This window comes from Loa loa (genome assembly GCF_000183805.2).
Source record: "Loa loa unplaced genomic scaffold supercont3.88, whole genome shotgun sequence".
Classification (NCBI taxonomy): Eukaryota; Metazoa; Nematoda; class Chromadorea; order Rhabditida; family Onchocercidae; genus Loa; species Loa loa.
Genome location: NW_018108268.1, coordinates 8,675 through 22,199, shown reverse-complemented (window position 1 = coordinate 22,199; position 13,525 = coordinate 8,675). Strand labels below are relative to the sequence as shown.

At 32.1% G+C, this 13,525-nt stretch overlaps 1 protein-coding gene across 1 annotated transcript; it reads left to right on the top strand.

The window, feature by feature from the left end:
- Nucleotides 1–4,155: 4,155 nt before the first annotated feature.
- LOAG_03412 (RasGEF domain-containing protein) lies at nt 4,156–11,897 on the top strand (the record flags this gene model as incomplete). Its single annotated transcript, XM_003138949.1, has 15 exons — nt 4,156–4,231; nt 4,575–4,684; nt 5,639–5,814; nt 6,220–6,361; nt 6,445–6,525; nt 6,889–6,981; nt 7,362–7,478; nt 8,138–8,238; nt 8,738–8,918; nt 9,140–9,217; nt 9,434–9,654; nt 10,266–10,410; nt 10,701–10,864; nt 11,370–11,531; nt 11,768–11,897. 15 exons carry the CDS (start codon nt 4,156–4,158, stop codon nt 11,895–11,897), a joined length of 1,977 nt encoding a protein of 658 aa, XP_003138997.1.
- Nucleotides 11,898–13,525: the final 1,628 nt, after the last annotated feature.

The window sequence follows — 13,525 nt, the reverse complement described above, 5'->3', positions numbered from 1 at the left end:
TTTTTTGTGGAATAGACTAAAGCGATAAGGTGAAACACTGAAAAGTATATATCAGTCAGTGTCCTCTATTTGTAACATTTTTTAAATTATTTCACTATATCGAATTTGTACAAAACAAACATCATTTTATGATTTACACAGTGCTAAGTCAAGATTTTTTTTTCGAACTTTGGAAGTAAAATGAATGAAACATTTTCAATAGGTTTTCCAGTACAAAAGTCTTAAATTCAATAAGTAAAAATAGTTGTGAAGACAATTTTGGATTGGTTGAAAACAATCATTGACTTCGACGCTAACATACGGTTCATCTGTCCAAAGAGTTATCATTCTTGTTATCAGGTCCTTGCTGTATCAGTTCATATATCGTACAAGGATCAACTTTTTTCTTCCTATCTATATTTTATTACTTTGTAGTTGCTTTTGATTTTTTTCCTCCGGCAGTCATCAGCTTTGCATAACTCATTCTTTCTCATCCAGTTCTAGTCTTTTATTTATATCACGTTCAAATTGTGTATTTTTCATGCTCCATCCTTTCTTTTAACTTATACTCTTGTAATAAACCCTCCGTTTGTCTTTGAATGTAATGAGTTGACAAATGTACATTTCCAACTGTAACAGATACACGCAAACACGCAGGTTACACATGTATGTGTAAACTTTATGAGGGAGTAGATTAGCGCTGCAGACGTAGGATCCAGAGAAGTCAAGCTCGTCATTTTAATCCAGCGGTTTAAGAGCAAGAATTTCAAGATCATCTACTATTGAAGTATATATAACATTCTAAAATGCAGCTTCTAAACTACAAAGCAAAAGTAACCAGTAAAACTTTGCCGATAAGTTCCGGTTATTTAAACGATATATGTTAAATGCATACATTGTGACCGGTGGGTCATAAAAGTGACAGAAAACGAAATTTAGAAACATTAGATTTGGCGTGAAACTTCGAAAAATTTCATGTTTACCTTTTCATTGGACGACATTTTACTCTCGAACAAGTAATCACAACATCAACCTAATCGATCATTATTTTTACAATGTATCTATGAAGTCAATGTTCCATTACATTCTTTATGTGCGTCTGCGTTGCAAACAAGCTTTGTTACGATGTCAATTACTCTGTCATCTATTAACTGAGTTGTTCATTACTTGGATCATCTGATTATCATTGATGCTTTTCAATGAATTTGATTCATCCTCCTGAAAATCAGTTCCATCCCATTTCTTCTCCATTTTCATAGCAGTGCTTATATTGAACATTACAGAAGATATGTGGTATCATCAATATTCTGATAAATTCTATCCTTATTAAAACAAAATAAATCTTTCGAATTCCTTGTGAAACTAAGGAAAAGTAAGAAGTGGATTGAGAAACGATCGAAATATTCGAGTAATGTTTATGGGACAGTTGTGTGGTATATTGTCTGTGGCATAAAGAATATATCATAAATGGATTGAATTTATTATCATAGGAAGAAGTTTTAATGTAGAAAAAGATGGGAAACCAATAGCAATAAGAGACTGTGTAAAGCAAATGTATAAAACGGGACAAAGGCTTATCTTAAATAACTTTGGCTACTTTATATTAACAAATCTGTGTCGTGTGCCTAAACCATTTTGACTTGGTGGTGCTAACTTCATTTACTCAAGAACTTTTCCCTTCCTAAATGCTATGTTTAATTACCATACGTTGGCACAGATTGAATAAAAAAGGACTTCTGAGCAAATAATAATTTGTGCAATAATGCCGTGATTTACGCGCTCATCAATGAAATAATAAGAGTTGAAACTGAAAAAAGATCTGATTATTTTAGTTCTAACATTGATTTGTTTCATTCTGCTTATTGATTAGGTTTTTTAACAGATTTTAATTCATTCAACTGATTAGACAAGTTTGGAATGAATGCTTGAATGTTTGATGTATTGCGATATTTTCACTGGAATTGAATGTGAACTGGAAGGCTAAAACATACCATATTTGAGTAAGTAATGAATTAAAGTGGAATTGATTAAACTGAGTTAAATTAACCAGACAATATTTGAAATGAACTAAATCGGTATCAAACGACATGATTGTGATGTTAAATGTCATCTTCACTATTTTCGTTAATTGTATTTGTCTGGAAAGATGAACCAATTTCAATTCTATTATTCAATTCAATTCAGTTCAGTTCCCTCTCAGATAAATTGTTTTTGATCGGCTGTTCCTCCCTGTATGTTTGTTCATTTTTCCATGTGTTTATAGAAAATTTTGTGCTTGGGGATAATAACGATGGCATTCGCTCTTCGTTGCAGGGTGACATCGAAATTATTGATTCCGCTTTGCGTCCGTATATATGTGTACACTTGTCTCTAATGGATCAGTACTGGGGACAGGCCTAGAACCGACCGACCTAAAGCCTTTTTTCCTTGAAATAAAGCTCACGGGCCTTTCGTGGTTGATCCAATGCATCAGTACTGTCTTCCAATGCCTTCCTTATTGCCGTTGCTCAATCCTTTCCATTCCTCTCCCTTCTTCTCCTTCCCTTGTCTTTCCTTTTCTTTTCCTTTCCTTTCCTTTCCCTCCCTTTCCTATTTTCCTTCCTCTCTTCCCTCTCTTTTTTCGAAAAAGTTACTACGTAATGTAAACTTGCAAGTAGAGATAAATAACTAAGAGGAAGGGCAAAGACGAATTAAATTTTGTTCGATAAAACATTTAGAGGAAAACGAATGGTTCTTTTGAGGAAGAAAAAAGAGACGAAAGCTTTTATTAGAATTTTAATTTCAAATTTCCACTTTTAAATTACTCGTTCCTTTTCATATTTACAAACATTTTGTTTGACAAAATGTTCATCCATTTGTATCCTTTACCAAAACTCTGAACTAACATTCAAGACTGGACACTATTAGAATCAAAGTTTTTTTATTTCTGAAGTAATCAAGTTTCTCGTATTCTTAAACATTTTACTTCTATAAAAGGTTTTCCAGTGTGTAAGTTAAATCAGCCAGGATAGTCTAGTACGGTCGGATCATTTAATGTCTCCTGAACCACTTCAGATAAGTTGGAAAACTGGACTTCTTGGAAATGGCTCATGATGTTAGTACTCAAATCGACTCGCTTGGCTTATTTTTTTAATTAGCATATGTTGCAGATCCTTCTTGGCTTACTTCAAGCTTTCGGTATATAAATATGTATCTTTCCAAGCCTAATAAAATGGATTATTACAACGTTTTCTTTGAGTGGATGAAAATTTTAACTGGCAGTTACTCTTTTTCTACTTAATCTCTTAATTTCCGGATATTTATTATTATTCTTCCTACTCAGATATAACCTCTGAGCAGAATTTTGAATCACAACTTGCATCTTGTACGTTTAAACTTAGTCATTGTGTGCTTTGATGATTCACACTTGAACACTTAATCTTTACTCACATCCTTATGCTTAAGTATTATTTACCTACATTCTGGAACTAATACTCATGTCACGAATATTCGATAAGTTTAAAAAATTCAAAAAATAAATTTTTTTCTTGCACTAAATTATTGATCATTGCATTTTCATTAGACCTCTTTCTTCTGCTTTCTTCTTGCTTTGTCAGTCATAACTGTGCTAAATATTTATTGAATAATTATAAATAATTTACTGATTTTATAGCCATTTCTATTTGTATTAATGGAATATTATAAAACTTTTAGCTTGTTTTCTGTTTACGGTTTGTCGCTTAATTCACGATTGAATTATTCACCGATCATTCTATAGAAAAAAGAGAGAGTAGTAGAAAGAAGGAAAGGATAAGTTGAACGAAATAATTCAAAGATAAAGTGCATTTTAACTTGTACTGCATCATTTCAATTCATCTGGCATCCAATTCATTGTGCCAGAAAATTTGCCACGACCAATGAACTGAACATTCCCCGATAATCTTTGAGCTGATAATGGTAATTTGCACAATTATTGCCTTAATGACTTTCTTAATATATTTGTATTTTTTCGATCTTTTTTAATTATTGAACTTATTCAAAAATTATATTTTAAGGCATCAGAAATTATTGAAGTTTATTTGTTGAAAAAAGTGTTAAATATACTTCAAAATGTTAAGATTTATTTGGAATTTTTGATGGTGCAGTCGGTTGGAACCTAAGGATAAAAACAATGATAATAGATCAGTTCTTATCTTTATGACAACATCTACAGTTAGCCATGATACACCTCTTACTGTACCTCAACTCGTCCAAATTTGTATCACATTTTTCGGTTAGCTCATTTTCTTTCCTTTTTTTGCAAAAACCAAATCAAACTTTCATCATAATATAATTGTGAAATTTAAATGTTGTTTTATAATAATTGGACGATTTAAATTTCCCACCAAAAACTGGACATAGTGAAGTGAAAGTCCAATATACTGAATCAATAATTCAATTTGCTAATGATTTAAAACTGTAGGTGATCAAGTGGTCAATTGCTGACATTGTGGTATTAGACCTTTGATTTCATGCATTGAAAATTACATTATTATTTGCTTGTTGCCTATCAATAATTGAAAAATATATTATAAATTTGATGTTCAATAATAGTAAGCAATTGGTTTCGACTTCAGATGGTGACGAGAATGTAGAAAAAGATTCTCTTCCATGGGCACTGTTTCATGTTCATGAATGGTTTGTGAACAGTTGTGAACTGATGGCGCATTTTATATCAGTTTTCATAGTAAGCACTTTTTTTTCTCTTAATTTCATTATCAAATTTCCAATCCGATATTCGTTGCAGTCATTCATGAAATATCTCTTGTGTTTTCTCGTTTTCTCACTTCTCACGTTCAATTCATAATTCACGAGATTCGCTGCTACATTATTATTCATATAGTTTGAATTAAAATTTCGAAGCTCGTTCTTAAAGCCAAAAAGTGCTCACTTTAATGTTCGAAATCTAATTCATAATCTGGATGCTAATGAGGTAAAATTTTCGTAATATGCTTTTATGAATTTTTGTGATCCTTAGATTAGTGTTTACCAGCCTCTTCTTCACCAGGGACCACTTTGGCGTTTTTATATATGGCAGGGACCACAGGGTTCAAAAGTAATAAATTCCGTTAATTTTAAAATAAAATCCAATCAAAACTTTTAACGTATTGCTTAAACTTAGAGTAACATTATAATATAAAAAAGAGTAAACGTAATTTTTAATATCCCTCGTGGACCATATTTTAGTTTTCGAGGACCACTAGTTGGGAATCACCTCATTAGATAGTTAAACTAAAGAAAATTCGACGATCCTTTCAGCGGCATCATCCCACGTGAACCTTTTCCAAAATGTTACACCTTTTTTGTTACTGTTTCAACCTGTGAGATGATTCCACTCAAAAAATACGCAAAGTGATCGTAAGCATGCGGTCATCTAATAGATTGCAAGAAAAGTATAATTAAAGTTTCACTTGAAATTCGAATTCCATTCCGAGTTCAATTTGAAATACTATAATGGCTAGATGCATGCTACAGTAACAACTACCACTGAACACTTCATTTTTCGTTCAATCCATAGAAGTAGAAAGAGCTGAAGTCAATGAAATTGTCATTGAATGGAGGAGGGAATTACAGTGATAGTTTCTGAATTTCTTGAATAAGTTCCAGTTGAGACGAAGATTATTTAAACAACTTTGTTTAGGATGCGGTAAACGATAATAGTACGCGTTTACGGATATGTCGAGCAGTAGGATACTGGATTCGGATATGTCCAACACATTTCGATGCATCTTTATGTAAGCTTGTTGAACGCCTCAAATTGCTAGCTGTATCGAAAAATGTCCCGAATTCTGCCGCACTTCTTGACCTCTCATCATTGTATGTTTTTTTGCTGTAATTTCTTATATAAAAATAAAATTTTTCTTAATGATTCTAGACTGAGTAATCCATCCATTTTACATTGTTACTTTCAAACTACATGATTTCGTTCATTTACTAGGTTGAGCTTATGTTTTCTCTGTTTTCGTCAAGTTTTTCAAATGTCTTGTCGATAGTTGTTTTTGTGGAAAATTTTTCAAGAATTTTGCCTGAATGATAAGGCTACTTGTGATGTTATTTAAACATATATTTTGGTTCTATTCCATAAACCTTCATTTTTGACTCATTTGAAATCTGAAGAATACACATTGCAGTAGAAGCTATGATATGTATAATTAAAGTAAATCAAATGAGATTATTTCTTCTTGTAGTATTTAAGTTTTCTTAAGGATTATTTAATTTTAGGCCTTCCTATTCATGGCTTCGAAATGTCTCCGTTAGAAATCCTGTCAGCCGCCAATGTTCGTTATCATTTGATCAGTGGACTCCTGAAGAGATTGCTGTGTCATTGAGTCATATTGATTATAAAGCATTATTCAAGATTCCAGTGAGTGATTTCTGGGGAAGTGTGTTATAATCAGTTGAGTGAAAGGCAGTTTATAAATTAGCTTGGTAATTTTATAATTTTAGATCAGTGAGCTGAAGCAGTACTGTGTAGATGGCAGTCTCTCACGTACTCCCCTCTTAGAGAGGTCTATTTCAATTTTCAATGTAAGTTATATGGCTTATTTAGGCATTTATCTATTTATCTATCATCCAAGCCAACATAAAGCTTTTCAGTAGTTCTGATTTCTGTGTTTTAGAATTAAAATATGATGAAAAATGATAATGACCGGATTTTGCCAGAAAGAAAATGCTATCCACGTCCATATCATTCCAGTTATGCTCTAACATTATAAGATACTATTACCAGACTATATGTTTGGTGGCTTTCTGTCTCTATGTAAGAATAAATGAACACAAAACTTTAAAGTGATCTTTTGATCCACAAACTTGAATGCTGATTGGTTTTCATGTAGTTTAATCTTCAATTAATAAACTTTCTGAATAGTTGCTTAAAAGTTCTCCTTATAGAGTATATCAAACTGGGTACAGTGTATGATTTTGAGTAAAGGAACACCTGTTGAACGTGCTGAAATGATTACTAAATTCACTCATGTGGCGAAGGTTTGTCATTATTACCATCGAATCACTTGATTTCAGTTTTCAAAATCAGAAAGTATGGATATTCCGGACCATTCTAACATCTTTTTTTCCTACTTTTGTCTGTTTGCCGACTGGTTTTATCCTTTGCTTTCATTCTTCAACTTTTTCTATCTCAAACTTCCATTTGAAATTCTCTGCAACTTCGCGGTTGCCAGTGTAATATTGCATAAGAAAATTGATTTATAATTAGTCGAAGTCGTTTAAAAGTAGAAAAATTATCGATCATATTTTCAAGTATTACGTTATACAATACTATATGAGCCAAATGATTTCAACACTTATCTTCATCTCAAGCACTTAATTTTTCTTTAATGCATTTCATTATGTCTTATTGGTTGCAGTGCCTCAGACGAATGAATAATTTCAATACTTTAATGGCTGTTATTGGTGGCGTAACGCATAGTAACATTGCTCGATTATCAAAAACGTCATCTGCTTTGTCAAGTGAATTGAGAAAGGTTTGTTTCATTATTATTTTGATCTCTGAGCTTTCCGTAATTTATATCTTACACCAATAAATTTAATTTTATATTCATTTATTGGATTCATACATTCGTTTCGTTTTTTTTTTTTTACAATGAGCTCATAATTCCCCGAAGGTTACAATAAATTCAAAATTTTGTTTTCCATTACGAAAAACTTGGGCAAGCAATTTTAAAACATGAATTAATAGATATATTAATTAATCGAAAAGCCGATGTTATTCCTCGAAACAACTATTACTCATGTGGTACCATATTAGTAACTCAGATTTCGTCGAATTCGCCACTAATTTTTTCTGTCTTAATAAATTATTTAGAAATTATTATTCTTTCCGCGAGTTACTTCTCGTTTTAATTTTATTATTGATGGTATTTATTATATACTCAAGATTTCTGGTATTGTAATCACTTTTAATAATATTACAAATGATTTCTTAAGTCATTTAATATGTATATGCTGCTATGTAAATCATGCATTTCTTATTGAGTCATTCCAAAGATACTGAAATTCTAGAGATAAACAGTCCTCCATTTATTTATAATAATTATTGTGATATCTTATCATTCATATCCATATTCGTATTTATGGTCATACAGCGATGATCGTCATAACTTACAAGAAACTATTATTCCAGGAACTTAATCATTTCACGCAACTTCTCTCTTCAACTTCAAACTTTGCCTGTTATCGCAAAACATTGCATGAGAGTTCAGGATCTTTCTGCATTCCAATTATGTAAGTCTTCTTTAATATTTGATCGTGGAAAAGGATATCTGCCTTATTTTTGCATTCTTCATATTAGTTTGTTTCTCAGCTTTTCTACGATATTCATTTTTTTTATCAATACTGAATTGGTTATCATATTGTTTCGTAATATATTAGATATTTCACTGTCAATCAAGATTCGAAACCTCCTGACCTCAACAAAGTCATATAGACGATCTGTCATTTTCTATAGGACCTGTTTAAGATGTCACATCATCTTACTATACAAGAACAAAAGCATTTTTTTTTTTTGGTTAATCTAATGCTCATGTCGCATGTGGAAATATGTCAAATCATGTGTTGACTTCGTGATATTTCATTTTCAAGCATGGAATCATTGGCCGGGAACATTTCGGATTCAGGAATCAAAATGGATCTCTTTTCATTCTTTCTCAAAATGTTCTTATTTTCAAAATATTTTCATTAGCAATTTTTAAAATTATTAATCATAGCAAGTGGTCACTTGCAGGGGTGTCCATTTGAAAGATCTGATAAGTTTGCTGATAAAAAATCAGGACTCGGAACATCACTGCCTTGTTTCATGCCGAAAAATTCCATATTTAGCGGTTCATTTATCGTATTTTGTCAATTTTAATCGTACTCCTCACAATTTTCCCGATGCTAATATTGATCTCATTGATACGCTCAAGGTATGAAAATCTTTCCCCTCCAAATTTCTTTGGAATCGAATTCCAATATGTTCAAACCTTTGATTGGGATACAAGGAAAAGGAATACACAAAAAAACATTTCTAACGAGTCGAATAATCGTTACATTTTTGCAAATATTTATACATAAAATCAGTTTTCAGCTTACAATAATTAAATTCTTTCTGGTCTTTTCCTTTTCTAAAGAATTATATTGCTTGCAGGTTTCATTGGATATCAGGTATAATGAAGATGATATTTATTGCCTTTCTCTAAAACATGAACCCCGTACACTTCTTAGCGTAAGTTTAGACTTGAAAATATTACCGTGAAAAAATAAACAAAGTAAATAAAGAGCCGAACAAATTAACTATTTGTAAATATTAAGAAAAAAAGTGATAGTAAAACTATTGATTTATTGTAAGTACCAAATGAGCAAATATCGAGAAAGATCGGATAAACTGAATTGTTTTTTTTGCACATGGATTAGGTAATTAATTACTATTTTTCCTTTGCAGTTTCAAAGTTCAACAAAATCGGTATTATTTGCGGACTGGGCATCAGGTGTGAGTAGTACATTGGATTCAGAAATTGTTAACAAACATATTACTGCAATGGTAGAAGCTGTGTTTAAAAATTATGATTACAATAAGGATGGTTCCATTTCCCAAAGTGAATTTCAACAAATTTCAACCAATTTTCCATTCATCGCTCCTTTTGGAGCTATCGATACTGATAAGTAATGCTATTTCTCTTATATGCATTTGTAAATGTTGTCTTAGGAGGGAAATTTGAAGTTAAAAGAACAAAAGGAAGAAGAGTGCTTGCTTTCAATAGTCTTAGGAAATTTTCTAAAGTTTCTTCTAGAAGATCAATTTACTGACGAAAACTAGGTTTGAACTTCCGCAATTAAATTAAAATCAGCACAAATGTTTGAGTGAAATTCAAATCAGAACTGAAAATTTCCTGAAACAGTGCCCTGCAGACGAGGGATATGATTATTGGAAACAATAATGACACCGAGATCGAACTTATTATAAATGTCGCAGTTTGAGGGTAGTTTTAGAAATCTAATACCTAAATTCTGCTGTTAATATACTGATGTGCGGATAGTAATTCATACTATCTACAAAAAACAGAATAACTCGAAAGAGTTATAAATTAAACAAACAGTGGATTAGATGTATGAATTTATACTGAATCGATTATATGACAGATCTAAAGCTTTCCTGTCATTACTCCTCGAGCGATCATTTTCTTGTTTTGTGATCAAATTTAGGATTTTCTTAAAATTTTGAAAACATGAGTTATTACACAGATAGCGCATAAATAACACTCAAATTTTTGTAGAGATGGAGTTATTAGTAAATCTGAAATGAACGCTTATTTCATCAAAATTTGCAAGCAGTCGATAGATTTCCGTCGTGAATTTCAGCATAATTTTCATGAAGCAACTTTTCTTACACCTGCAATATGTGCTCATTGTGATAAATTAGTAAGTTATGTTTTTTCTAAGGAAAAAATTCCTTTTTTAATCAATATTGATACTATGAACATTAGATTTAATCCATAGGTTGTGCCAAACCATTTGCTTTTTATATAATAATTCTAAATATTCATCACTTCTAAAAGTTACATACCAGAAATACTTACCTTGTTCTTCTTCCAGAAATATTTCGTCATTATGGTTTTTGTTTCCATGAAGCCAATTTGTCCTATTTATGACAGACAACATAAATGTTATTTCTTGTAATGTCTTTTATATTACCTTGGATTTTTTTACAGTTATGGGGTATAATTCGACAAGGTTTCAAATGTCATGATTGTGGACTTACTGTACATCGAATCTGTAGAGGCAGTGTCGTTGTAGAATGTCGTCGAACCAATAGCTGGAAAACTACAGTAACGGAATCAGCAAGAACGAGCCGAAAACTTTTACCTGGCATCAAGTACGTCTTGAAGTTTCAAAGTTCCGACTTACAATTTTAATTTCAATTCGAAAATCAAAAGTTTTGCTTTCGAATTGGATCTTATTGTTCCCATACACCCGTCATCGAGACCTTACTAACTTTTAGGTTAGACAGAGCGGTTTGACGGCTGTTACTCTGGGCTGCGTTTAAGAGGCTTCCTCATGTTCAACCGCCAGTAGTGGCGTCACAATTGGTGGAAGCAATTCACTGAATACTATCAGGACCAGATGGTTCTGGTTCTGACAGTATTCTTATATGCGTTAGCAAAAGAAAAATCACTAAGTTGACGAGGTTACGACACATTTCTTCTCCCTCCCTCATCCTCTTCCCTCTCATTCCCTTCACCTTTCCAAAGTTCAGTTTCCGATTTGATGATTATTCTTTGATGAGAAATATCCGTTTTTTCTTTTTTCTTTTGTTTTTTTAATCGTCATATCTGAAAATGTTTCCGTTCCGCACAAAACAAACCTCTCATCACTTACAGATCAATTTCCCGGTTACGAACAACTAGTGTCACATCAGAACGTGATCGAACAGATGATACGACTACAGAATGCTTCGCATCTGCAGCATGCAAAATGTTGCTGCATCTACGACCACATTCGAACAAGAATCGTGCTCGTTCTGATGTAGGCTGTTATTATCAGTAAGTTGTTGCACAGTCGCTGAATATTTAAGAACTCTTTAATTAATTATTAGAATTACTTCATTTTTACATCACTCGACGATATTCTGCTTCTATTTAATTTTAATCTTTGTATTATCGCCATTCTTATGATCATTTTTTAAAAAGCGCTTTCATGAAGGCTGAAAAGAGATAGTGTTAGTATCTGGCATGACTTTCATGAATCAAACACCAGAAGGCAATTAGACTATTTTAAGGATAGCATGTTCTCCTGAATCGCCAAATACAGATGTTGCGCCATCTTTGGCATGCGAAGAAGTATTCGAAGATGAATCCTTATGCATATCACTTTCCAGGATGAATGATTCCAGTAATACTTTGCAGTGATAGATAATGTTTACTGTTTCTATACTTTGTTCAATTCCGTCAGATCGTTGATCGGAGTTATTGATTTTAAGTGATGCTGATAGCTTAAATTCAGTTTCATTTGTTGTTAAGTCAATTTTTACTATAGTAAATCCGAAAAAAAGACTATCTTTCGAATTCGTGATTTATAGTTACTGCTAATTAAAGTGATTATTCTTTTTCATAATAGCAAGCTTTAATTAGCCAGCTGATTCAGTAGCTTACCAAACTGCACTAAATCGTATTCGATTCTACCAAAAGATCTCTATGATTCCATACGTAGATAAGTATGTTCATTAGTGAAAGTTTACTGAAGAATGTCGTTTGTTGATCCTTTTCATTCAAAAAGATGGATATTTGTGATGTCTTTATCAAGAACCAGAATTGCTTTACCCTTCCATGTGCTTAGCAGCTTTTATTTCTAATTTATAATTAAGCCAAAGCAATGTTAAAATCTGTAGTTGCATCTAATATGTAAATTATGATGCATGTTGTCGTTTATTACGGGTATATTTTTAATTAATTTATTCATGTCTTGTTCCATAATACTGTTTTCTGGTTGAATCATTATTCCGGTGAAAATTTTTAAAAACTATTTTTCGTATGAGTACGAGCAATTGCTGTGTTACATTGTTTAAGGTTTTTGATAATATCAGAAAATTCACTGGGAAAATCCATGATTCCGTGTATCATAGATAATTGGGATCAATATTAGGAGGAATATCAGCTTGAATTATTTCGTGATATTTGCTAAGCAAAGAAAATTATCACTCCGATTCAGATTTCGAATAGTAGCCCCGATAGCATTAAAAAAGAAGGTATGGTGACGGAAAAAAAGCCTTTGTCCACTGATAAATCATTTTACTATTCGGCCAGTTTCGAGCCTAGTCAAATAGGACGATGCCTAATAGTTATGTCTATGGTAATGAAGTATTGCTTGTTCGTTTCTTTTTTTTTGAAGTAATTGTAACCAATGAACTTCATCCTTCCTTTGCTCGTATAAATCGACATGGAGGAATTGATATACTCAAAAAAGCGGTTTAAATATACTTTTGTTATATTTCAGTTCGTATATCGTTTTTCAGATATAATTTTTAACAGTTGTGTTTTTATTCAAATATACATAGTTTTCTATCCTATATTCAAATATACATAGTTTTCTATCCTATATTCAAATATACATAGTTTTCTATCCTATATTAACTTTTAAAATTATAATATAATAGAAGTATACTAATTCTATTATCAGATTGCTCATTTTTGAAATATCATATGAAAGTTAAGGGATCGTGTACAATGAGAGGAAGAGATTAACATGAAAGACGGGTACTGGATGAATTTGGCCAAGGTAATTCAGCAGTGTGAGGTAAAGGGATGAACAGGGCGAAGAATGAAGATATAATGCTGGCTATCCATTGAACAGTTTTAGCGAAGGATGATGATGATATGTGTATGGATAGAGGGAAGAAGAGACAAAAAGTGAAGAGGTCTGACCGGTTGTATGCATCCTCTGGTCACTTAAGGCGGTTTTCGGATGAGAAGAGGGGAATCGGCATAAACAAATGTTAACTATACCCGTTATCGATTCAATGAAGACTGTTGAACGAACA